The sequence below is a fragment of the Pyrus communis genome, chromosome 5 (genome assembly GCF_963583255.1).
Source record: "Pyrus communis chromosome 5, drPyrComm1.1, whole genome shotgun sequence".
Taxonomy (NCBI): domain Eukaryota; kingdom Viridiplantae; phylum Streptophyta; class Magnoliopsida; order Rosales; family Rosaceae; genus Pyrus; species Pyrus communis.
The window spans coordinates 18,493,139-18,520,977 of NC_084807.1; the positions used below are offsets into that span (position 1 = coordinate 18,493,139).

At 36.0% G+C, this 27,839-nt stretch overlaps 2 protein-coding genes and 1 long non-coding RNA gene across 3 annotated transcripts; 2 read left to right on the top strand and 1 right to left on the bottom strand.

The window, feature by feature from the left end:
* Positions 1–1,863: 1,863 nt before the first annotated feature.
* LOC137733769 (protein ENHANCED DISEASE RESISTANCE 4-like) lies at positions 1,864–6,778 on the top strand. The gene is made up of 5 exons (XM_068472950.1): positions 1,864–2,478; positions 3,057–5,352; positions 5,609–5,669; positions 5,756–5,979; positions 6,450–6,778. The coding sequence occupies exons 1-5, from the start codon at positions 2,361–2,363 to the stop codon at positions 6,502–6,504; spliced, it is 2,754 nt and encodes a 917-aa protein (XP_068329051.1). The 5' UTR covers positions 1,864–2,360; the 3' UTR covers positions 6,505–6,778.
* A 7,171-nt stretch (positions 6,779–13,949) lies between these two features.
* Positions 13,950–17,063, top strand: LOC137734618 (protein trichome birefringence-like 25). Its single transcript, XM_068473861.1, has 3 exons — positions 13,950–14,333; positions 14,762–15,039; positions 16,079–17,063. The coding sequence occupies exons 1-3, from the start codon at positions 14,021–14,023 to the stop codon at positions 16,862–16,864; spliced, it is 1,377 nt and encodes a 458-aa protein (XP_068329962.1). The 5' UTR covers positions 13,950–14,020; the 3' UTR covers positions 16,865–17,063.
* A 330-nt stretch (positions 17,064–17,393) lies between these two features.
* LOC137734619 (uncharacterized) lies at positions 17,394–18,438 on the bottom strand. The gene is made up of 2 exons (XR_011068568.1): positions 18,238–18,438; positions 17,394–17,705 (listed from the first exon to the last, which is right to left on the bottom strand). It is a non-coding gene; the product is annotated as an uncharacterized lncRNA (long non-coding RNA).
* Positions 18,439–27,839: the final 9,401 nt, after the last annotated feature.

The following is a 27,839-nucleotide window of genomic DNA, read 5'->3' on the forward strand; positions in this document are numbered from 1 at the left end:
TGTATTCATTTATCATATATCGTGCGATTAATTTTTGTTAGATACTATTTATATTTAATTTTAAATTTTAAATATAAAATAATTCTTGATCGTATAATGTATGATAAACGAATACAATCATAGAATTCTTCGTATCCCAAAAAAAAGATCATCGCCAGATCATTTTTCCTTGATCGATCACTATTTTTCACACACTGAAATCGTATAAAGAGAGGGAGAGACTAGCAGTCTCTCACTAGACTTGTTAGAAAAACCCTCCTTTTTTATGGAGGCAGATTGTCTGCCCTCCTGTTTGGGTGCTATTCCTATTCCCTCTTATTTGTACGGTCACAGTTAAGTCACGTTAACATTTTATATTCCTATTGTTTTTTGTCTTATTATTTCTATAAAAAAAATTAATATAAAATGTTGACGTAACTTAACTTTAATCGCATAAAATAAGAGGGGATAGAAAAGTCACTCAAACAGAAGGACAGAATAAAATAAGAGGGGATAAAAAAGTCACTCAAACAGAAGGACAGACAATCTACCTCCCCTTATTATATCTCTTTTTTTTTTTTTTTTTAATCTTCTTCTTTTCTTTTCACTTTCACATCGGCCAAAACAGTGTTTTTCTCACTCCATTCGCAACCAAGAAAAAGCCACAAACTGCAAAAGCACTTATTGGAAACAAAAGGAGGATAAAATACTCTAGTCAAGAAAATTAAAGAGAGGAGAACCGAAAAAAGCTAAAGCACAGATGAAAAAAAGTGGATTTGCCACTGCCAGTCCTCTTTAATTTGTTTCTTTTTCTGCAACGGGACAAAAGTATAAGTTGGTCTCTCAACATTAACACTAGTTTATAGTTCGCTTTTAAACTAAAAATTCGTTATCTGAAATTTTTTATTTTAACAAAAAGGAACGGCGGTCTTTACATGAGATTTTTCAATTTGATTACATGGCAGGTATGCAATGTGTATATGAACTTTCATCTCATTTTGAGTTTGACCTATTAATTTATTTATTTATTTTGTTAAACTATAGTTTTGTTAGATTAATCAATGACTGAATTTGAACTCACGTCATCATGTAAAGACTCTACATATTTTCACTACTGTAGTAAAGATCCATTTACTATCTATCAATTTATTAGAATTGAATATGTGATACCCACATTATTCAAGCACCTTTTTGTTAAAGGGAATTGATTTTCATACCATTTTTAACCTTTCACTTATTTTTATTTATTTTTTACCATCAAATTAAATAAATCAACTATGAATAAAGAATATAATTAAATGAGAGTGTGCTTATTTATTTTTTGTTAAATCCAAGATCTCAATTAACATTTTTTTTTTCTTTCAAAAGACCAATTATAAGGTAGGCTAATTGGATCATTAGTCCTGTAGTGTTAGGTAGTTGTAAATAGCATTTGTAGTAAAAAAATTAGGATTCAAGCTCCTGTAGTGAAATCTTTTAAGATTTAGGTCAAAAATTAAAAATTTCATCAATTTCGGTTAATTATTAACATGAACCATACATATGAGGGTAAAACATAACTTTATGTTAGTTGTTAGTACATGAAATTTACATGTGAGACTAACTCCACCACTCCGACTTAATTCATAAGGGAGATTATTAATCCAATTACGTCTTATAAGGTAATTATAATGTGTTTTTTTTTTTTTTTTTGGTTTCACGGAAGTAAAGTTAGGGTGCATAAAGTTAAAAACCGGGAAGCGTCAAATGTTGAACGGGCACCAGACAAACGGCGGTTCCAGCGAAGTTAACTCCACCCTCCTGAAACGGCGTCGTTCCGGAGGCGCCCTCATTGGAAGTCGCGTTTTGCTTAAACGTTGGAAAGCGGTCCTGACGTCTCCAACTCCGCGTCCTGCGTCCGAAAGCAATTTTGGAGAAAAAAACACAAAAAAAAACGCGAAGCATAAATGCAGAGATTTTCTCAGAACACAAACAGTCACTGGAATCGAATTTCTCAAACCACTTCCATAAATTCTGAGCGTTTGTATTTTCCTTTCCAGCTCATAGTTTTCCGGGAAATTATCTGGCCCCACCACCAAAAACCTCACTCCCGTCCACTTCTCCAGCTCCACCATTCCTTCTCCCCTGTTTGGTTCCTGAGAAAATCTGCAAAAGAAAAAAGAAAACCCACAAAAGAAAAAGAGGCTTCCTGTCTTTCTCCTTAAACGAAAACCCATTTCACCATTGCAGCAGAACAACCCAAGGCTTTCTCATTTCTCTGAGCTACTTTTTCTCTCTGGTTTTGTCGGCTGCCAAACATTGACTGGAAACAGTGTTTGACTTGTCGTTTGTTGTTTGGTTTTTTGTTTCTGGGTTTGTTTGGTGAGGTGGGTTATGAGCAAATGGGGGACTCGGGTGCAACAGTGAGGCTGGTTCGGTGCCCAAAGTGTGAGAATCTTCTTCCGGAGCTTGATGATTACTCTGTTTACCAGTGTGGTGGTTGTGGTGCTGTTCTTCGAGGTTTGCTTCTTCTTCTTTGATTCCTTTTTTATTTTTTATTTTTGGAGCTTATTGGTTAATGAAATTATTTGGTGGGGTTGGTGAGAAAACTGGGAAAAAGATAGAAACTTTACGTTTTGTGTCACATGATTCGTGTTGGGTTTCTGACCAAACGGCTACCTTGTTCTTTGTTTTATATGATGGTTGTGTTTTATTTTATTTTATAGAAGTTTGTGTTTTGGTTTATGTTATTGGAAATTTACGAAAGGGAATGAGACCAGGGTTTACAATTTTTGGAATTTGGTATGGAATTGGACCCAAAAACAAAAAAAAAAAAAAAAATTCCACACCGAGGTTAATAATATTCAGTCTGTCAATCATTTGGATTTGTGGATTGAGATTATTAAACCCGAAAAACCAGATATGGAACTCAGTAGCCGCATTACTAGAAACAAAATTCATAATCTAGGATCCCAATCTGAATAGCATTATGTTTCCCGAGTTTTTTTCTGCATTCAAGATACAGGAAATCTTTTTAGTTTTGAGGTTATTTTCCTCTCACTAATATTGGGGATCGGACTGTTTATATCGTTTTATAGCAAACAAGAAAAGGCAAGAGGGGGATACTTTGTTCGAGAAGTCGGAGGAAGAAAGGGTTGGAGGAGTTTGTGCCAAATCAGATGATTCAGACAATAAAGGAATAGTTGTGTTAAGTGATGCTTCTGATATTGATGTTAAGTCAAGTGATGGTTCTTTGAGGTGTGATCAAAGGAATTTAGAGAAGGAAAATGTTAAAAATCCTGAGATTGTTAGGAAGCAAGTGAAAGATGCAACTGAGAACTGGGTTGTCAAGGATGGCGTTGATATGAGCATGAAAAGAGATGAATTGGAGAATGCTGTGGGAAGAGAACATGGGGATTTGAATGCCCAATTTGGTCCCACAAATGCAAGCCGAAGATCGGAATGGATGGAAGATTGGCGAGCTCGGAAGAATGGTGAAAAAGAGGGGGTTCGAAGACATCAAAGAACTGATGTTGGAGGTATGAGGTCCTCAACTTCAAATTATCCAGACGAGGGTCCTTCAAATTATTCCTTGGGTTCTTCTCATAGGGGTGGGGAACCATTGAGAAAAACTATTGACCCAGATGAGGCAAATAGAGTTCTGTACCTTGAACAAGATCGAGCCGAGCTTCTGAAGAAGCTGGATGAGCTGCGGGATCAACTTAGCCGGTCTGGTGATTTAGTTGATAAGCCGAAAGAGAAAGCTCCTCTCAATGGGGGTGTGGTTCCTCCAGATCCTTATGGTAGTTCTAACACTTCGTATGCAGGTGCTTCTTCTGGGGCAAATAGGGCTTCGATGGAGTACTTTGGACCTGGTAAACCTGTTGCAGCACGGGCTCATTTCAATCACTTTCCGGAGCCATTTCCCTACACCAATGGCCATGAAATACCTATGCCTAGCTTTTCTTCTTCCATGCATAAGTCAAGCCATTTACCCAGATATGGCGATCCTTTTGGATCCCACATGCACAGTGGAGCTCCTCATCCCTTTCCCAGGCAATACCAGCAACCGTCGCTTCCATACTTTTCTGGACAGTATGCTGAAAACAATCCTGATCCGTATGAGCTTTATCCACATAATGCGTCGTTTCACCGTCCTACTTGCCCTTGCTTCTATTGCTATGACAACCACCGGCGAGGCTCAGTGCCAGTTCCACCTGCTGCTTTCCACGATAAAAGGTTCCCTGATTTCCCTAGCAATCCCATGCTCCATCCTGAAAACCCCGGGATGGTTGGCCCATATGATCACAACAAACCTCGGACTTCGATTCCTCCACCCATTCATGTTTCACAAACCCATACCAGATGGCCAAGTGACCTTAACCCCCAAATGGGAAGCTTTGTTCATTTCCGTCCAGATAGGGTGGTACTAACCAGTGGTGGCCGGCGATGTCTTCCATTTTCTGGTGGTGCTCCATTGGTGGCATGTAGTAACTGCTTTGAAATTCTGCAGCTGCCCAAAAAAGTACTGCTTGCGGAAAAGAATAAACAGAAAGTGCGATGTGGTGCATGCTCTACTGTGATCGATTTTGCGGTTTCAAATAAGAAACTACTTCTTTCTCATGCAGAAGCAAAGAACAATCCGTCGGAAGTTAATAACTTGAATGAGGAGGTCAAAGACAGTATTTTACATTCTCATGGTCCTGTCACCCGGATCTATGCTCATTTCTCCTCTGATGATTATGATAATTCTGGTTATGATTTTCAGTCAATAGATAGAGAACCTGCTTTACCGTCCACAGGCCCAAGTTCAACGGGTAGCAAGCCTCACGAGATGCAAAGCTTTCATTCTTCATCTCCCAGTACCTCTGAGGATGACGGCATCCCAGAAGCTCCAGTTGCTCCAAAAGAATTCATAGATTCTATTCAGCAGCCAATCAAAGGCTCTTTTTCTCCTCCTTCTCCTGGTTCACCTCTACAGGAACACTTTGAATTCTCCTCGAACAATAACGTGATAAACCGACTTGGGAAGGGCAACTGCAGTAGTCGCTCAGATCAAGAGAAGGTAAAGCCAAATAAGGTGACCTCGCGACAAAACTCTTTAAAGGAGACAACACTAGCAACTGAGATGGATGTATCATTTAATGAGTACTCCAATACTGGGGCTTCCCAAGATTCCTGGGATGCAAACAAAGAGGAGGATCAGCCAAGAACCAACAAAGGGAGTGAATCATTTATTACAAACTTTATTAAGAAGAGCTTCAGGGATTTTTCCAAATCAAATCAGACAAACAATGGGAGAAGTAATGTTTCAGTTAATGGGCATTCAATACCAGATCGTGAGCTCAAGAAGGCCGAAAAGATGGCTGGAACAGTCCATCCTGGACAATATTGGTAAGTGCACTCACTAAACACACAGTGGGTTTCTATGCTTGATTACCTTGAATTGTGCTTACAATTTGTTATTGCTCATATATCCGTGCTTTGTTAGAGTTATATATAAATAGCTGGCCTACATTATAATAGCTTTTGGAAGAAGTGATAAAACCAATAAGACTAATCATCACAAATGGCTTTATGTTGCAACTGTAATCTCTCTCGCCTCCTCCATTGTACTCATGTCTTTGCATTCGTCAATTTGGAAGTGTAGGTATGATTTCCGAGCTGGATTCTGGGGTGTCATGGGTGGCCCTGGTCTTGGCATCATTCCTGTAAGTCAATTAATTCAACGCTAATATCAAATCTATAAGAATATAGTTATTTGCTAATGTTAATGGAGAATTCTTTTCTTGTGCAGCCATTTATTGAAGAATTCAACTATCCCATGCCTCAGAACTGTGCAGCTGGAGATACCGGTATTTTTGTGAATGGAAGGGAGCTTCACCGTAATGATTTGGATTTGCTGTCCAGTAGAGGACTTCCCACAACCGGAGATAGATCTTACATCATCGAGATCTCAGGGAGAGTCCTGGATGAAGACACCGGTGAAGAGCTTGATAGCCTTGGCAAGCTTGCCCCAACGTAAGCACTAATTATCCAATGGTTGTCTCTTTTAGTTCTTTCTACTTGTTGGATCTTTAATTCTTATGTCATGGAACTTGAAATGAAAAACATGTTGAATATGTATATATTAGACATAGATAATCTAGGAGATACCTTTAGCAGAAAATGTTTTGAACATCTGTTCATGTGTTTATCTCCTACGCTGCATGTTTTACATAATATAGGATACCCTTGGCATGATCTACATATAAGCATGGTTTGTTGTGCGGGAGTTTACATCTCTTTACAGTTTAACTAATGCTATTGTATGTTTTTTAGCTATACTATTATTTCCTGTCACCTTTGGCGACCAATGTAGCGATATTTTGACTTTGTACTTCGGTTTTGTCATTGTAGATTTCATTCGTACAGTATTACCTGTCTAATATAAACACTGTATGAGGGTCTTTGGGATGTTCTAATGTTTCTTACTTTGACCCTTTGAACAGGGTTGAGAAGGTAAAACGTGGATTTGGCATGAAGCTTCCAAGAGCAGCTGCATAATCAACATGTAGAAATTAATAACTTCATCTCTCGCATGGAGATTCTCAAGTCATCCGCCCCGAGTTGGAAAGTAAAATTATTAGGGGAAAAACGAAAAGAAACCCGGTCTAGGAAAAATTCTTTGAAATGTTCTGCATCCGCACAATATTGCAGATAACTGAAAATGAATGATAAGCTGTTAGGATGGTCAGCAGGGTGGTTGTATCCAAAATCTAGAACAACTATTTTCTGGTTTGATTTGTTAGTGTATGTAGATCATGCTAGTTTTCTTTGATCCGCGACTTTCCATGTGTTAATTTGTGTATATGGTTTGTTTTTCTGCTGTCCTGTTATATATTATTAGATTACGGTTTATCTTGATCAAATATAAATTTTGCAGTTAGCATTTCTAAACTACATATTAGAGCTTTTAAGTCTCGGTATTTTGTGTGACGTTTTTTGTTTCCTTTTTTAATTGGGGCTCGTCTCAAAGATTCTAAGCAAGGAGCTTGCAGCTTAAATGGATAAGAGCGTTTACCCGTGCACTCTAGATTTTGAGCTTTAGTCGCCGTTCTCCTAGTTTTGTAAAGGAAAATAAAGCCTATGATTCAAGCAACTACCATCCTAAATCATTTGTTAGCTTCTCAATCTTGGAAATGAAGGGCTGGAGGCAATCCTTGGGAATCCAGGAGAAAGCTGAAACAGGCCAAGCCAATCATTGGTCTGTCCTGTGCAAATGTACAAAGACATGCAATTTCTACGGCAGCCTCGGGACACTTTGCAAATCCCACATGCAGTTTTGGTTGGCCATTAAGTGGGCTTTACCCCCATAGCAAGGGCCATACCAAAATAGGGAAAAATCAGAATGGCTATTCGGAACTCATATATCGGAATGAGAAATAATTTCGCACTTTATTTTTTATTTTAACGTGTTTATCACTGTTTAGCTGTTAGATTGAGTAAATCAAGACACAATGAGAAGTGGTAGAAAGAGAAAATGAAAGTGAGTAAATCGTTTCACTATAGAAAAATGCTAAAATCAGTCGTCTGTTGTGTTCACGTGCATGAACATTGTGAATCAGTTTGTGCCACCTAATATGAGGACGCTTTGGCATAATAATGAGATAAATATTGGTAGTCTTCTTCAGACGAAATGAAACTCTCTTATATTGGTGACAATTATCTATCGAATGAATCGTACATTGTTTAAATACACGACGATCATTTATGGCACTAGTGATATCGCTAAGGCAATTATCTATCGAATGAATCGTACAGTGTTTAAATACACGACAATCATTTATGGCTCTAGTGATATCGCTAAGGCAATTATCTATCGAATGAAATCGTTTGAACACATGACAATCATCAATGACACCGGTGGTATTACAAAGACAATTATCTATCAAAAGAATAGTATAGTGTACGAATACATGACGATCATCTATGGCACTGGTAATATCACTAGAGAATTATCTATCGAATGAAATCGTTTAAACACATGAAGATCATCTATGGCACCGGTGATATTAGTACACAATTATCTATCGAATGAATTGTATAGTGATTGAATATATGTGATATTAGTACACAATTATCTATCGAATGAATTGTATAGTGATTGAATATATGGCACCGGTGATATAACTAAGACAATTATCTATTGAATTTAGGGTTTGAATACATGATGGTCATTTATGAGACCGGTAATACCACTAAGAAAATCTTCTATCAAATGAATCGTATAGTGTCTCTCCTTGGGGATTGGAAAAGGGGATACCGGAAGGAAGGAGAAATTTTTCCAAGTGACGGGAACACCATGACACGTGGTGTTCCCTCACACATTAGGATTTGACATCTTGAATATCTTTCAATTTTATATTTCAATAAATAAATAAAACTAAATTCTAATATGTGAGGGAACACCACATGTCATGGTGTTCCCGTCACTTGGAAAAATTTCTCGGAAGGAAGGTAGGAAGGGGGGGGGGTTGAATGCAATGCTCTCGTAGTTGGTAATAAAGCCAGTTCATGGAAATTGACCGATGTGATTGATAAGAAAGGCTCTTAAAAGCCTTCGCTTTCCCTATTACTAACGTTTACTGCCAATCCCCATTTCATCCCCCCCCCCCCCACCCACCCACCCAATCAAAAAAGGGGTCCCACATCACCCGCAACAACTTATATAAAACCCTCTAAAATATCAGTGATTTGAATTAGATAAGTTCATGAATTGTAATATACTAAAAAAGAAAACCACACAAATTGTCTTTCTGAAAATAGAAGCAGTGAAATACACAAATCTTGTTTCTAATTATTTTAAATACATGCTTCCCATTCTACACAAAAAGGTTGTATTTGTATGGAAAAAAGTAGAAGAATGTTTGGATTTGAAAATACATACTTTCCATACTATAGACCTGACATTCGTGTCGTGTTTCTCATATTCATGTCATACCCGATAGCTTAAAGGGTCGTGTCGTGTATCCGTTAAAGTAAATAGGTAATATGACCTGACTTGAGATCGACCCGTTAATATTATCAGGTAATATGACCCGATCTGTTACCCGTTAAGAAAAATATATTTTAAATCAATAAATTGTGCAAATGAAAAACATAATGTGACCCAAAAGATGTAAAACATAATACTAAATTAGTATATACATACTAAATTTCTGAGTTGACATGTTCACGAAAGTTGTAAAACTTGTCATTACGAGTGATTGTATATATTTTTTTACACGTTTCACACTTCTACAATTATTAATTTTATTAATTTTGCACTCAAATAAAAAAAACTATTCATGATATTTGAAGGGTTTTGAAAATCTAAACAACCATGTAACCATCGTCTAAGCGTAGAAGATGTAATTACGATTGTTTATATATACTTTCACATTTTTCATACTTATATATTAATGATTATGAATTTTATTTATTTTGAACTCCCTTAAAAATACTGTTCATGAGGGTTTGTATGGTTTTAAAAATTCAAACGATAATGTACGCATCTTCAAAGCGTAGAGGATGCAATTATGAGCATTTGCTTATATTTTCACATTTTTTCACACTTGTAAATTAATTATTATAATTTTTTAATGTGTTTGGTACTTTTAAATTACTTAATATTTTTATTTTTAATGTTCTTTATAATTCTTTAATCTCACTCTTAGCCTATAATATACTATAAAGTAGAAGTGTGAAAAATTGTCAGGTTTACCATACTGCACAAAAAGATTGTAAAGTTATTGTGTTGATCTAAAATCCGTTATTTTTTGGTCGTGTTAACAAATTATGTAAGAAATTGTCAGGTTTACCATAATGCACAAAAAGGTTGTATTTGTATTTGTATGGAAAAAAGTAGAAGAATGTATGGATTTAAACAACTCATTGCGTAACATTACTTTATAATATAAAAATTTTCAGTGTGATAGTCGTCCTGCTAGGCAGCCAAATAATATAATTCATTCATGCATATATTACTTTTAAAAAAATGATTAAAAAGAAAAATAGGTGGATTAATTTACAAGTAATCATCCAGCAAAGAAAATAAAAGGAGCCGGACGGAATGATTGCATGGTAGCTAATCACCAAATGGGGTATAATCAATGTCGGCAACATGGAAAGAAAAGAAAAAAAAAATTCCAATATGATTCAGAAAACTGCTCCACTCTTGATGTAAAACAATAATGAGGATTGTTAAAACGTGTTAGTTAATCGTACATTGTACGGTTAAAAATTATTTAAAATTAAACATGAATAGTATCTGAAGAAAACTGTGTACAAGATGCACGATAAAAGAACACGATTTGAGAATCTCTTAGATTCTCACAAAGAGAATCCGAAAAAAATCCTTGTTTGCAAAACAATTCAGGGTTCAAAGCTGCTGCACAAGTTTCAGCTAGCTATAATGGGATGATTTTTTGGTGGTACTATTCATACACCAATTTTTACCTCTTATGCATTCCTTTCAATTTTCAGCTATTGAATCAATAAATTGAAAAAAATAAATAGACAAAAATTAATTAAGAGATGCGGAGATAAAACAAGATGTTTCAATAGCAGTGCTCTAATTTAATAATCTACCCACTACTGTTTTACTGATCAAAATTCAGATCAAGATGTGAGGTGGGCAGTGCATGTCATGTCATGAGCATTGCGATTTGCAAACTAAAAATAAGACAAAAAACATATTTAACTCAATATTTTTTTTTTAAATAAACGATTATATCTACATTAAAAGAATGGAGGAATGAGTTAGGTTTTATAATAAGTTTACCATAATAATATGGTTTAACTTTGCCTTTGACGAAAATCAAACCTAAAATTTCTTGGTTACAAGTAAAAAAAAAATACATTCTTATGACATACATTCTTTGCTCATGTTACTACCAACCTTCTTTTTATTTTCTTCTTTTTCTATAGGCTAAGCACATTTAAATTGATTCCTACCACCTCTAGATAAAGGAAAAGAAATTAAAACCACAAAAAAAAAAAAAAAAGTTATTTTTATTAATCACCGTTAGTCTACAGCATAATTGGTCCTATTTGTCAAGACATTTTTTGTCAAGCAAATTACTCCCCAGAGTCCAAACCTCACATTAACAGATATAAATACAAAAAAGAATGATTTGTCCTGATAAATAATTATTTCCCTCTCTGTGAATTTAAATAGTTAATCAATTCGATTCCTAAGTATATGGTAAGTGAAGCAAAAATACATCGTAGTGTTGAAGGAAAAATATGTATGTGAATTGTGTGCCCTTTGTCGTGGCTTTATGCCTTTATTTATACTATTTAGATAGAATTTACTTGCCTTACCGGTAGTACAAGTCATAAAGAGATTGTATATCCTGAATTCAATTGAAATTCTACTTCTAAATTTACACAATCACACTCCAAAATAATGAATGTAACTGACACACCTCGACCGAAATCAATGCGTGCTGGGCGTCACCCCTTGATTTCGGTCGGGTTGTGTTAGTTTGGTATCAGAGCATAAGTAGCCTAAGTGCAGTCTAGTAGGACGAATATTAATTATACAACATCAAAGGTAATCCTACAATGATGATAATCTGTCAAAGCTGCCGTCTAAAACTCAAATTTTTGCCGGTTTCTGGAAAAACTTAAAAACTTCATATCTTTCTCATTTCTCTAACCAAAATCCATGAAATTTGTACCAAAATAAAGATTACAACAAATAGAACAAAACCTTACCACTTTTAGGACTTAAATCCAACGGGATCTCGCCGGAAAAACCCACGATAATCTGGCCACCATTGCGCCTTGATTTTGGTCGGGGTGTGTCAGTAACACATATGATGATTTATATAATTGCATTGTTTTGTCAACTCAAAAAATATTGTTATGCAAAGTGTTGAAAACTTAAAAGTGTCGAAATATATTACATTATTGAATTAAACCCTTGCATAATAAGTTTAAATAATTTGTTTTCTACTTAATTTTGAATTGAATTCCCACATTCTAACATGGTAACAAAACATACAATTTATATGTTAAGTTTTAACTCTCACATGTGTTCTCAGACCCTTATTATATGTTAAGAATGAATCGTACGTTAGAAAATTAAACTACACGACTCACAATTTCTGCTTGATGCTCACATCTTAACACTATAAAATTTAAAAAAAAATGATTAAAAAGTTGAATGCATCAAACATAGCCTTTTATTGTATTTCAAAAATGCTCAGAATTTTGTCCAAAAAAAAAAAAAAAAAAAAAAAAAAAAAAAGCTCAGAATAGAACACTCTTTTCTACTTAGGCACGCGGCGCCAGTAGCAGTCTACAAACAACACGTCTCTCTCTATTAAGAAGACACATGATCATCTTCACAAAGAGATGTTAAATCTTAGGGTAAATTACAATTTACCCCGTTAAGTTTGAAGTCGATTTCAATTTCTTACATCTTTAAAACATTTCAATTTCATACATTGACTTATCATTTTATTTCAATTTCATCCATCTGTTAGAAAATCTGTTAAGTGATGAAGTAGTGCTGACATGACTATCACAATTGTGCCATGTGGAAATTTTTTATTTATTTATTATTTTTATGTATTTAAAATATTATAATAATTTATCCTATTTAAAAAAAAAATAATAATAAAAGCCATCGTCTTCCCCGAGCCATCCCCCTTTCCCTCCAACCCAAACACCCCACCCCCACCTTCCCGGAGACCGCCGCCACGTCCAAATATCCCACCCGAACCCAGAAACCATCCCTCCACCCCCCCGGCGGCGCGACCTACTCCCTCATCTCCGCCCCACCCCATCCCACCCCACCCCTACCTCACCTCCCCCACTCCCCATTTCTCATTTTTCCAATCTTCGCAAATCTCCCAATTTGTAGAGAGAGAAAGAGAGAGGAGAGAGAGAGAGAGAAATGCCAAGCGTTCCTCTTGAAGCACCGTTTGCAGAACCGGATCCAAACCCAACCCAACGAGTTCAACCCATTTGGCGTCACCTCCCATACCCGAAGAAACAATTGCTGCCCCCAATCCGATATTCGACGACGGCATTGCCACCAAGGACATCCACATCGACCCCAACACTTCTCTCTCGATCCGAATCTTCCTCCTCAACTTGACCTTGTACTCCTTGGAGGCCTTGGCGGCCGCGGTGGGCACAATGGCGACTGAGCATTGGACGGAGAAGGGGAAAGGGGATGTGGGGTGGTGTGGGATGAGATGGGAGGGTTTGGGTTGCGGGGAAGGGGTTGGTTGCAGGTGGGTTTTTCAGTTAGTTATTTATTTATTTATAATAGGATAAATTATTATAATATTTTAAATGCATAAAAAAATAATTTTTTTGCCACGTGGTAAAAATGTGGCAGCTACATCAACACCACATCCACATCAAATCTTAACGGTTTACTTAACGGATTTTCTAACAGACGTATAAAATTGAAATAAAATGATAAGTCAATGTATGAAATTGAAATGTTTTAAAGATGTTGTAAGAAATTGAAATCGATCCCAAATCTAAGAGGATAAAATGTAATTAACCATAATTCTTAAACATAAAGTTTAAATTTGACAACAAGAAAATACTAGAGATATAGAAGTTGAATTAGTACCTAAATGTACATTCGTATTTTAGTTGAAAAACATTATTGCTGTTTTTTTTGTTTAATGTTAGTACTAATTTATATATTTTAGCATTTCATTTTGGAGGGTTTTAACGAAAAACTCACGGTACTGTTCATTTTAACGAAAAACTATATTTTTACACTAAAAAGTCAATCCTGATAATATTCACTTTACTCTTTATTTTGTTCTTATCATTAAAACTCAAAGTTTTCAAACCATTTTCATTAATTTTCATTTTATTTTAAGATACTCTAATGCACCTAAATCACAATTATCAAAACAAAACAACATATTTTCTACCTGAAACAAAATCAAAACTAAAACCTCGTTTGGGTTGTTTTGTTGCAAAAACAAAAACCTGCTCATTTCATCACTTCTGTTTTTCTTTTAAATATTCTTAAAATTCTTCTCTCTCTCTGACCCTTGAGATGGTGAAGGAACTGAGGGTTGAATCGAACCCAATATTGTCATTCCACAAAAACAACCATGTGTTTGTGAAGCTTGCAGTCTCTTTTCTCTTAGTTGGTCTCGCTTTTCGACTCTTGTTTTCCGATTCTGTGCTTCCTATCGGATTAAATTTACCAGTAGAGCCACCTCCTCTTGCATTTGCAGACCAACAACAAACAGACTCCTCCTCCTCCTCCTCCTCCGCCGTTTCCGATTCTTCTTTATTTCCTGGTCAAATTCAAAACTCTACAATTGTTGATTTTCCTGGAAACACCTCCCAAACACATGACAATGGTAAGTAATTCTATTTTATTTCTGTCTCTGTTTTGGTGTTTTTAGGATCAACTTTCTCCACTTGCTTTTGTAGTTTTAACTCACATTGTTAATTTAATCAATGTGGAGTTGTTTTTCATTAATTTTATTTTCTAGGATAATCAGTTCTTAGATATATTTATTTGGTAAATTTCTAGCTGTGAAATCCCAAATCATTAGAAAGAACTGCATTTATAATTCTAATTTCTTTTGCAAATTTTGGCACTGAAAAGTTTGCAGTATGTAGAATTTTTTTTTCATCGGGTCGTAGAGTCCAAAGGTTATGAACGACCAATCCGGCACAACAACTCAAAAGATAAAGAAGTATCGTTAAATTTTTAGCTTCTGCTCTTCTTTTAATGCAAGTATGCAACTGATTTACTTACTCTTACTAAATAACGTACTTGCAGTAAAGTGTGACCTTTTTACTGGAGATTGGGTACCAGATCCGTCAGGTCCAAGATACACTAATGAAAGCTGCCATGTGGTGGAACCTCATCAGAATTGTATGAAGAACGGTCGCCCCGATTCCGACTACTTTTACTGGAGGTGGAACCCAAGAGACTGTGAGCTACGCAAGTTCAATCCGCCGAGTTTTCTTGGTTTAATGAGGAACAAATCATGGGCCTTCATTGGTGATTCGATTTCGCGTAACCATGTGCAGTCATTGCTTTGCATTCTCTCTCAGGTACACATCGAAAGCAATTTACTACTAACTTTTCAGGACTTTGAATCACCGTTGAAATCTAGCTTATGTTTACTGAATCTGTTAATTTTGCATTTCCAGTTAACCACAATAGAGTCTATGACAATTTGGTCTTAGTCGCACTGAGTTTTCACTTTGTTGGAGGACGCCCTGAGCTCAAATCTCATGGACGACAATTGTTGCATTAAAACGACGTTTTAAAAAATAAAAACCGGCGAAAACAAAGTATTATTTACTTTCAAAAGTTGAAACCTTAGCAACCTTTTCTCTTTGGAAATTGTATGGAAGTCTAGATCTAGTTTAGATCAAATTATGTTGTGGGACAAGCGGTTAATGTGTATTAATCATGGGGGGCATTGGTCCTACTTTCTTTGATTACTCCATAAAAAGCATTCAAACTTTTTCTTGGCTTCACTGGCACGTCTTTGTCATAATTTTCGGTCTGTGGTTAGCAACCCTACTTCAAGCCATAAATTTTTATACAAAATTGTGGATTACAGCTGAACATCTATGGTGACCACTGCTTTTTAATTGGTTGTAGAACTTTTTCATAGCTGGTTTACCTACTATCTATCTGGGATCATAATTGTTTCAATTCCAACGTCGTTTTGGGAACGTTAATAATTACTGATGTATGATTACCTCCTACAAGTTTTTATATGCAATTATCAGTGTGGAAAAGTTCTTCCCTACCCCGGTTTCCCTATCTCACTCATCCTCTCGCTTCTCACGTGAGCTCGTAAAAAAGAAATTGGAAGAGGGGATAGGGAAACCGGGTCAAGGAAGTCTCTCTCGTATGTACCGACCCCATAGTGGTCGATATGGCCCGTATATGTATAAATTTGGACCCTATAATTCCGGTGTAGATACAGGACCTACCATGACCCGACATTCTTATAGATTATACTTGCTGTCTGCGCTAGTTATCTGTTGTGTAGCGTTGTGCATATTCTTTGCTGGCTCTCCATTTTCTGGTGCCAAATGATAATATTGGTCACAATTCAGTGTCTATGTCCCGCAGGTGGAGCAAGCTGTTGAGGTATACCATGACAAAGAATACAGGTCTAAAAGATGGCTTTTCCCTTCTCACAATTTCACTGTTTCCGTAATTTGGACTCCGTTTCTCGTCAAAGCGGCCATTTTTGAAGACATGAACGGAGTTTCTACTTCCGAAATTCAGCTTTATCTTGACGAACTCGACAAGACATGGACCGATCAGTATAACAGCTTGGATTACGTGGTGATTGCCGGAGGAAAATGGTTCCTTAAAACCGCAATTTACCATGAGAACAACACGGTCAGAGGCTGCCATTACTGCCCTGGAAAGAACTTAACGGAGTTTAGGTTTGACTACGCCTATCGCAGTGCCCTCCGTCTGGTTTTCAATTTCATCACTCGTTCGGATCATAAAGCGCTTGTATTATTTAGAACCACCACGCCCGACCATTTTGAGAATGGAGAGTGGTTCAGTGGGGGGTATTGCAATAGATCAGCGCCATTCAAAGAGGGTGAGGTTGATATAAAAGATGTAGATGCTGCAATGCAAAACATCGAGCTGGAAGAATTTGAGAAGGCTGTGGCCGAAGGATCGGAGAAGGGGGTGAACTTTAAACTACTGGACACAACCCACCTTTCGCTATTGAGACCCGATGGGCACCCAGGTCCGTACAGGCAGTTCCAGCCATTTGCGAAGGATAAGAATGCCAAAGTCCAGAATGATTGCCTACATTGGTGCTTGCCTGGGCCAATAGACTCTTGGAATGATTTGGTTATGGAATTGTTGGTCAATGGCGAAAAATATCGATGATCGAACTCTTGGCTTATCAAGCTCACAAGCATTTGCAATCCTGTGAGCAAATCTGTGCCTAAAACAGGCGCGACGCTGACCTGAAATACATCAGAGCTTATAAATGAAACTACAAATCTCACAAAAAAATCCCATTTCTGTAAACTTATGTATCTACCATTACCATTGCTGAAAAGAAGAGTGCCAAAATTCCACACAAGTTCATCGTTAAGAAGCAATTTATGACTTACAGGTCTCCCTGCTTCACAACTACTAGCATCATATAAAGCAATACTGTTGCACCTTACCCCTCTGAAGTTCTCCGAGTTCTTGGCTAGCATCACGCAGCCGTAGGACAGTGCAGATTTGCAGTTCGCCAAAGCGTTTCTTCTTTATACAAGAACCGAACCTAGAATCTGCCATTCAATCATACAAACACCACCCGAACTAAAACCTCACGGGTATTTGCAGGGCCTAAATGTCTATATGCGTCATATACGTACTACTGAAATAAAATGAAACTACTAAACAATAATCGAGATGATCGTGATAACAGAAGCAATGGAATTTGATTAATTCTTCTCAGCTTGAAAAGCAAGAAATGTCAAGACAACAGAGAGAACATATCCCACGAAATTTAACCACACAACCTTAAATCAGAACTCACATTTGAATTCTGGATTATTAAACCGACAAGTCATGTCTGAAGGTGCAGCATCACCACAATTTTGCAGAACAACAAATAAAGACAGAAAGCTAAAAGCTTGAATTACATTGAAAATGCAGCTGTTTCACCTTCCTCCTCTTATTTGCTTGAAGTGGATGCATCCGCCTTCCTTGCCTCTGGCTTCAGAAATCGATCCTGCGTAATTCAGCAAAATGTAAATTACAATGCTCGTGTCTGCAAACAAGTTAAGCAAATATACAACATAACCCAGCAATTATTTAAATGTTTTCATGATATATATACACACACACACACACACACACACATATACACACACGTATATGATGATGATTTTTGATCAGACAGCAACTGGGCACATTGAACCACAGTAAGCTCCAATTGGGAAAGCTAAAATACTGATTTAAGTCTCATTTGGCAGGAATTTAGGCATATTAAACACACCCAGATGCTCAAATCGATGTAAATTAGCAGAAACCTAAAATTCCTAAAACTTGAATTAAGAAAATGAAGCACTGAAACCCTAGATTTTTTCCCCACTCGAAGGAGCAGGATCTAGATACATAAATCATAACCCAATAGGCTCATTTGATGAATCGATAGTTTAACACAATTCGTGGATTTGAAAGAAAGAAATATTCCAGTTGATGAATCCGAAATTCTATAAAATAAAAATATGAAGAGATAAATGAATAAAAATGGAAATTACGTTATCATTGAAGACGAAGTTGGCGACGACGACAGTGCCTACTATGCCCCCCAAGATCGTGACGGGTCCCGTTAACAGACTCCATTTCCTGTATATCATCTTCTTCTTCCTCTTCTTCTCTTCTCTTGCTGTGTCTGGTTCGTTTAGGTTTTTGATTAATTTGGAATTGTAACGCAAAGAGAACCCAGTTTATTTGGGCTCGGCTTGGACTACCCAAAGTCTAAAAGGGACCATATTCTTGGGCTTTATGTACCCAAAAGCTTGATTTTGGAATGGATTGAATCAGAAAGAGTTTCTAATTGCAATTCAAAAATGTTTCGAATGTTGTAGTCTTATTAGATTAGGAATGCGATCATGTATTTTATAATATCTTGGTATATTTTTATGAGATTTTATCATATCCTTTAGATTAGATATTATCATATTGAAATTGTAATCTTATGGGGTAATGAATTTATCTTCCTTACTACTATAAATAAAAACATAATGAGTGACATAACACAACTCCTCATAATCACACATCTCTTTCCTCTACTTCTTGTCATGCCGCACCCCTCTCTCTGTATTGTTCAGTTAAATTAGGCCTACAACACCAAATAAAAATTTTGGATCATTTTTTGAAAATTTAATATTTATCGTAATTCAAAAATTTAACATACATTCTCATTTTGATCCTAATTTTTTTCGGATGTCTGTCCATTTATTGTACCACTTTATGTGTAAGTGTTTGAGAGAGAGAATTTGCAAGTGGAACATATGCAAAAGGGTAATGCTACGTAGATCAAGTTTGTAGACCAAATTTGCAAACCAAATAATGTATCACTAATAAGGAATAAACAGTTTAATCAACACTAAGTAATATTCAATCATCAACTTCCATATCATATGGTTTACAAAATTTGGTCTACAAATTTAGTTTTCCTAGCATTACACTATAAAAAATTCTAAAATATTTTTCGACCCATGATCAATTTTCGAGGGAGGAGCGTCATCCTCGATGGGTGCAAGTGAGGGAGATTTCTGACTTTTGCTATTTTTATAAAGAAAGAAAAAAAACTATGTTAGACCAACTTCACCAAAACCCAAATACTTAGGTCCACTAAAAGATAGAATTTGGGTCTATAACTCAACCCTTAAGGTCTAAGTTTCATTTTTGGTGGAATGGTTTTAACCCTAATTTTTTGTGGTAAAGATTTTTTTTTTGTAACTTTGAGTTATGTAATCTTAATTTAATAACTAGAAGGAAATTGTATGACTGTGAGGAGAGAAGAAAAAACAAGGAAAAAGGAAATTGTGTTGAAAACATATTTCCTGAATAAATTATTCTTTGCCAACGTTGAGTATATATAGAAGAGTTGCACCTTTCAAATTAATTAGAAGTATACGACTATTCAACTGATATTGGTCTGAAATAGTCATGTATGTTGAAATATATTGTCCACTAGTATTTTCAACTGATATTGGTTTCGCCAGAGGTGAGGTGGATCAAACCTCCCTCGGGTTGTCTGAAGATCAATGTCAATGGCGCATTGTGTGAAGATAGTATACTGGGGGGCGTAGGTATTATTGTCCGGGATGAATTGGGTTCGTTTGTGGCTGCTCGTGCCAAACAGTTTTGTTTTGTGTTCTCTCCCCTTCAATCAGAAGCATTGGTTGCTAGGGAACCAAATTGTCACACATTGGTCCGGGCCCCCACCAAATCCTGAACTCAACTCCACCGTAGCACAATATTGTCCACTTTGAGCCTCGACTACGCCCTCACGGTTTTGTTTCTGGAAACTCAGACGAGAACTTTCCAGTGGGTCACCCATCATGGGAGTGCTCTTGTGTGCTACTCACTTAACTTTGGAGTTCCCATGGAACCCGAATCCAATGAGCTACCAAAAGGCCTCGTGTTAGGTAGAGATGAGGATATACATATAAGGCTTACAAGATTCACTCCCCTGGACGATGTGGGATGTTACAGTTGATGCTAGGATGCCAAGTGGCATCACTTAGCTAGCCCTGCTATCTCAATTGTTGTTGAAGACCTTTAGCCTGCAACCAGTGATATAAGCTAAGATATGTGCAGATGTAAAGGGTGAATGAATATTTGTTTGTATTAGTATTCTGGTTAGTATATCTTGCATTTGAGTAAATGGTGAAGTGAGGTTCTAACAGTTGATCATGTCTTCTAGCCAAAATGGAAAAGTTGCAATTTCCATTTTTCTTAAAAAGTAAAATTTCATCATGAAGATGATTGTTGCCCTTGCACCACGACATGCGTTCGAATTCTATCGGTTCTCTAATCTAACATCTAATTTAACAAATCTATTGTTTGACAAAAAAAAAAAAAAAAAAAATCTTAGAACATAGTGTTTGTCAATTTCTTTGAACTCGACTAAATTTGTCAAACATTTATGAATTGGCTAATATTTTCCAAGGGTGATTTATAAAGTGCAACTTGACAAATATGCGGTTCAAATCGTTAAAGTTTGAAGTGGAGCTGGCCCGACAACTAGTCCTCATTTTTACCAAAACATGGAGATATCTTAAACAAAGGGGGAAAAGAGTAGATCCGTAGTACTATATTTTTTACACAAGATTACACCATTAGATTATCAAACTATCAGTAGTTGAAATTTAGCCTAATATGACAATTTATTTATTTATTTTTAAATAAAAACATACATTCAAAATAAAATTATGAAACATTTTTTAATTATGACTTTGTTTCTCTCTCCTAATCCCATTAACTTTCCTTTTGTTTTGCTTTCTCATGAGAATCCAGCAATTTTGGTCAATTGAAATTTGATTGCCTGACCAATTAGTCATATTAGGTGGCCTCTTTGAAAATATGTTCTTGTTTGTGTTTTTTAGCTTCCTGTTTTGTTTGTTTGTGTCTTTTTTTAATATCTCCAAAATTTCTTCAATCCAACACTTCTATCTAGTAATCCAATTTCTTCACCAAGGAAAATCGTATGGAATTTGTATTCCTTTGAGGTGTTTCTGGGGTAGTGAATTCAATATTTGATAGGAATGCCAGTTAATAGATATTAGTTGACTACCTCGGTTACGAACTTTTCCGTACTAAGGTGAATTTTATACATCAACCTTCTTTTTAAGAAGGCATCAAGATTGGTGCATTGATGCTTAATCGTGTAATTAAAATGGCATCACTCAAATAACCTTTCTAGACTCATCTAGATATTATAGTGTTTGTTCTTTATGGTTCTGGACTTATCTAGCAACCTTACTGGAACCGAAACACACCACAACTATTTGAACCTAATAACCTTAGTGGAAAAGATCTTCCAAACTCATCTACTGCAAAAGAAATCCCATAGTTGTTCCTTTCTTCCACTTACCAAGATATAGAACAACTTTGAAAATCCAATATGAAAGAGTGCAGTGTGGAGGGAGCATTCTCTTCCTTAGCTAGCAATGGTGAACAAAAACTGGAGAGAGCCATTGAGAGTTTTCTTACTTGATTAACCTTTGAAATTTGCGCCATACGAGGCTTGCAAGGAACCCTTAGGTTTTCATGGCAATGGATTCTCACCGATATTTACGATACTCAAGCCGACATTCAGGATCGATCTTGAGATTTTGGAGGCCTTATGTGAGATTCGAAGGGAGGCCCTTAAAATGTATAGAATATTGGTTGTGAAATTGGGTACTAGGCGAAATATCATGGAAAAAAAAAACTTTGCACAGTAGACTAGTCAAATGAGCTAGTCAACTAGTTACAAGTTAGTCAGTGATAAAAAGTGCAGCTGCAAAAACAAAACCTAACTGACCAATATGTTCAACTAATCAAAGTCTGCCCAGATTAGTTTCACAACAATGATTCCTAAACTTGAACACATTTACATATAAGTTTATTACGCAAACAACAATTACAAAGCAATTATGAATTAAATTATGCTGGATTGACTAGTCAAGCTTATCAGTCAACTAAGTACAAATTCGTCAGTTAATCAAACACAAGTCTACGAATCAAACTTAGTTCACTACAAGTTATCCTAGTTAACAACAATTCATTTTATTGCTCATAATATGCAGTGTAAACTTAGTTTCTAACTCATATCAAATAATAATTCCTAGGATGCGTGATGCATATGCAAGTAAATAAGATATGTGGGCAAGTTTAAGAGGCAAAGAAAACAAGAAGTTTTGGGTTGGAAAACCCCACCTCTGGGTTAAAAAATCGGAGACTCTCCACTGAGTCCAATCCACTAGTGTAAACAAAATTCTTACAAAGTACCACGCAAAGCTCAATTCATAGATCCCTATCTATGAAGCAACTTTACCTTTGTGCAACTTTGCCTTACACGAGATGAACTCCTTCGGTCTTCACGTAGTGGCAGCTCCTCATGAGCTCTTCACTTGGCAACGAAATCAAATCAACTTATGCAAATGATGTTATGATGAAGTTGATGCAAATCTGGATTCAATGTCTAGTTAGTTTCACCAATTAAACACTTGAAAGATGAAACTGACGCGAATCCAAAAAGAGATCAATTTAAAGATTTGAAACTTGACCACAAATCAAAACAAAACCATGAAGAAAATGCTACCCTAATATGCAATGATTGGGTGTTTGATGAATGGACATGGTTTTATGGCTAGGGTTAATGAAGAACACAAGAGGCAGCTCAAAGCTAAAATAAACTCTTTTATGAAAATGTAAAACTCCTAGCCAAATGAAATGAGCATATAAAACAAATTTAAGCAAGAAATTTCAAAGATAGATTTATAAATAATCGATGAAGAACTTTACCCATAGAATATGCTTGATGCTCATAAGAGATCTGAGATGGAGATGAAAAATAAAGCTTTCAAAAATTTCCAATCTTAAACCCCAAAAATCATAAGAACCCTAGGTTTAGCTTTTATAGAGGGTTTAATGTTCATATAGAAAGGGGACCAGGAAAGCCACGTGTCAAGTGCAAAATCAATCTAGAAAGATCTAGGGTTGAAAATTCATTTTCGGGAAAAAGCTGTCAGATGACCCATGTGTTGTCTTAAAGTGTTTGCCCAGCTCGTATGAAAGTAGCGAGAAGTTTTGACTAGACAGAATCAACTGGAAATAATGACATGAAATGCATATGGATGAACAAACCTTTGATGCAAGAAGTTAAGCTCTTGAAGTGATATTTCCAACAGCAAGATCCCAAAGTAGCATTTTAAACCGTAAATCTAACTAAAGCAAGTGTGGTACAATTTGCAACATTTGACAAGGGAAGCCAAATAATAAAACTAGACTTCACAATCTCCCTCTTTCACTTTCCTTGACAAAATAACCCAAACTCTATAACTAAATTCACCCAACCTCACTCAAGAGAACACAAAAGGACGAATCTTGCAACAAAGAACAAGTGAAAAGTTATCATGGTTAAAACAATTGCAAGGAAGTAAATTGTTTAGCATTGTACATGATTGCAACACAACACAAATTTTCAAATTTTAATTTTCTCCCCCATTTTATCATGGCAAAGGCAAAGGATTTAAAATGAATGATATGCCAGTCTCATTAAACAAAAGAAATGGATAGGTCAATTAAGCTCAACAAAGAAATAACCAACCACAAACGAAGTATATAAGAGCTAACAACAAAGACATAACAACAATGAAGTTTACGCACAAGGTACAATTCTCGGTACCAAAATAATAAAAACATAAGAGCATGTCAATGTAATCAGTTCAAATCACCCATTTGTTCAGGAAAATCAACAACAAAAAAATCAAGAGTTGCACAACAAAGTACATCAAAAGGAGAGGTTCAAAATAAATAAAACACAACTTTCCAAAAAGTAACGTAATAAAAATTGAACTCCCCAAAGATTAGTGCTCCGCTACGATGCTCTCTCAACTTCTCACTCCCCCGTAAATAATACTCCAACGACTTTAAGTTTAAGTACAAGGTTAAATATAATCAAGTTATTAATGATGGGACGAAACCAAGAAATAATCCCTCACATGTGAAATTATAGAAGATCCTCTATAAGATCAACCAATTTCATCAAATTGATTATGACTGTATCTATTATACCAGGAATATCAATGAACCCTATTATCCATCAATGTTTTATTTATTCAACGACCATAATTAAACAATGGTATATAGCTCGAAGACATACAACAAAATGTTCGGTAGCTCCTCTGTTCAATCATTTTCCTTCTTCTTGTTGTTGTTAGATATCTCGTTCGTACACACCTTCTCTTTATTTCTTGAGCCTATAGTGAGTTACATACATAGTTCAATTTTTGATGATTCCATCATACATGATTGAGTTGCGAAACTTTTGGATAGATATCTTACATCTGAACTAAATTCTTTATGGTTAAAGAATCTCTTTCTAGTTGCTCGGGAACAATTAGGAGATTCTCTAGAAAAAATATGGGCTTCTGGCAGCAACATGCTATGGGGTGGTGGTCCCGTTTATGGGGTCAAATCAATATGTTGTAACAAATAATAATTTCTTATGAGGGAAATTAATAATAATTAGCTAGTTTTTGTTTTTTTGTTTTTGTTTTGTTTTTGTTTTACCGTATAATTAATTAGCTATTAGATTAAATCTTAATCATTGATAGTGAAATAATCTAATGATTTAACATTTAACATTTGTATAAAAAATATGATGCCACGAATTTCATATATATTCTCTAAAATTTGTATAAAAAATATTTGTCGAAAGTGGGCTTGTGGAAAAACAGAGGAGCATAGTAGACTTTGGATGGTTGGAAAAATTGGGATGAGTTGTAGACCCAGACAGTGTTCACATTTTCCACACACCAATATCAATATCTTCCCCAGCCTCTTTTTTTTTATTTTTTTTTTTTTGGCGCTAAACTAAGGAATAATTTATACGAAACTCATTGAAACTACAGGGAGGGGATTTTGAAACAAATTTTCACGCTGAATGAGTTAACTAAGCCTTCTTATACGAAGGCTTGGATTTTGAAGTAAGAACAGCTGAGGGGGAGCTAAGAAAAACATAAACAAACTTTGTATAAGAAATTTAGAACGGTAGATAGTCATTTCGCATGGGAGTTTATTTATTTCAATAATTTTTTTTTTCTGGGATTAGTTAGATTGGCACTTGAAAGTTGTAAAGCCATCAGAATGCCAATTTCCCAAGATAAATCACCTCTCTGTTTAAAAGCAAGTTACTGGACCAAGTCATGTATACAAAATGAAATATGTTGTAGAACAGTGGATGTCCACTCAAAGAATTAAATAATGGGCCCTTCCATTGTCTGCTGAAGCTTGCTGCACACTAATCCTATTTTCTATATAAATACAACACCTCACAGAACACAAAAGATATAGACATAAGACAGAAGGCTCACGGAAGAGGAAGAGAGGAAAGAGAGGAAGAGGAGAGAAGATAATAGAGAGAGTTATTTTTGTACTCCTATTATTCTAAATTAATGAAAACACCACTACTGCCCCGAGGACGTACTTCAGTCACATTAACTGTAGAGGAAACTCGTAAATTGTGTCTTGTTTTATTTATTCCATTTCACACACCGTTGATTTTACAACACGTTATCAGCACGAGAAGCTCTTATGTCAGTAGAAAGCACAACGCCATAAATCCGGTGAAGCATTTCCTACCTCTCATATATGCCAGCCAAAATCTCACGGAATAAAAGGTATGTCCATTTTCTGTCTCTCCCACCACACCAGAAGCGTCCCACCGAATTCTGGTGAGAATTGAAATTTAGAACGACTTGTAGTTGTCACAAGATGACAAAACTCGTACTTGACAACTGATTTCCAGAGATCCAGAAGAATCTCATCAAACTTGGAAATCCAGATCGTGTTGTTTTCGATAGATCTTGAGAACTCCCATGAATACTCGGTTGTCTGAGATGGTGATTGTAGGACTGACTCCACATAGGCCTTCCTCTCTTGTACCTCCGTCAACCCCACTGTAATCCATGTCTCTGTAGGGAGGTTTTTGCTTCGCGATGCAATGTTCTCTGGGCCATGCAAGAACAACACCAATCTCTGGTAACCTTTTTGGATTGAATTGGTTTTGTGTGACCTCCACAACAACCCAGCTGGCCCTGGGTTTGAGACTGGTAGAGACAGACAAAGAAGAAAAAGGAAGAAGGGATTATAGAATGGTGTTTCAGGCACCATGTGAAAAAGGATTGGAAAGGTGGAATTTTGGTGTATGATGTTGACATAAAAGGAGAAAAGGACAAAGGTTTTTGATGATGCATCCACACCATATAGAAAAAAAACATGAATAAATAAATAAATAAATAATGGAAAAGGCATAATGATGCATTTGCACCATTTGAATGAAAAATAATAATTAAAAAATGGAAAAAGGTGGAATCTTGCTGTGTCAACAGAACATGTGAAAAAGGAAAAAAAAAAAGAAAAGAAAAGAGAAAAAGTAAAGGTTTTTGGATGATGTTGCACCATCTGAAAAGAAAGAAGAAAAAGTAAAGGTTTTTGGATGATGTTACAACATGTAAAGCCCTTGTCACAAGCTTTATTTACATAAATGCAATTTATTTATTATGGTTGGAATTACCGTCTATTGCTTTAATTTATCTTTTGTTATGATGAGTATATATAGGACCTGAAGTTCTTTGATCAGATCAAAACCTGTAGTTTCTTGATCCTCATCATATAAAAATGATTGGACCCAAAGTTCCATCATACAAAAAGATCGGGCATGAAGTCCCTTGATCCTCAAGATCAGGACATAAAGTTCCTTGATGAGTATCGTAAGTTTGAAATGTAGTAGTTTCTCAACTTGATTGTAATAAAGGCCATAAGAGTCTCAGTCTATATACTATTAAATAAGGACTAGAAGTTCCTCATGTCCATACTCAAAATGGTTCAGCAGAAGTATTTATTAAGCGTATGAAATTGATTACACACGTTCTGTTCATGAAAATGAAATTGCCAGTTTTCTACATGGGCATATGTTATTTTACATGATGCATTATTAATTCGGTTTAGACATGTTACCAACCATCAATACTTCTCAGTATAACTCGTGTTTGGAAACCAGCCAAACATTATACATTTATGAGTTTTTGGTTGTATTATCTATGTGCCTATTGCACTGCCACAATGAACTGAAATGAGGCATCATCGTCGATTGGGCATTGATGTTGAACACCATCTATCATTCAATATTTAGAACCCTTGACTGGGGATATGTTTACCGCGTGGTTTGCGGATTTTCATTTTGATAAGACAATTTTCCTGCCATTAGAGGGAGAAAATAACATCGTTCCAGAAGAACGATGAGAAAATATCATTCCAGAAGAATGATGAGAAAATACCGTTCTAGAAGAACGAAGATAATTTGTCTTATTTTGATTCACGAAGCAATCAACATGAAAATGAAGTAAGAATAATTGAATGATGCAACGATGTATCAATCAAATGCCAGATGCATTTAATGATGCAACGAAAGTGATGAAATCACATATATTTGTTGCAAATGTGCCTACAAGAATTGATGTCCTCATTGGACAATATAGTGAGGCAGCAAATGATTTATCTGTTGCACGCCTGAAGCGTGGCAGACCTTTAAACTCAAAAGGTTTAGTCATCTAAAAGAAGAAGAATATGGCACTACTGA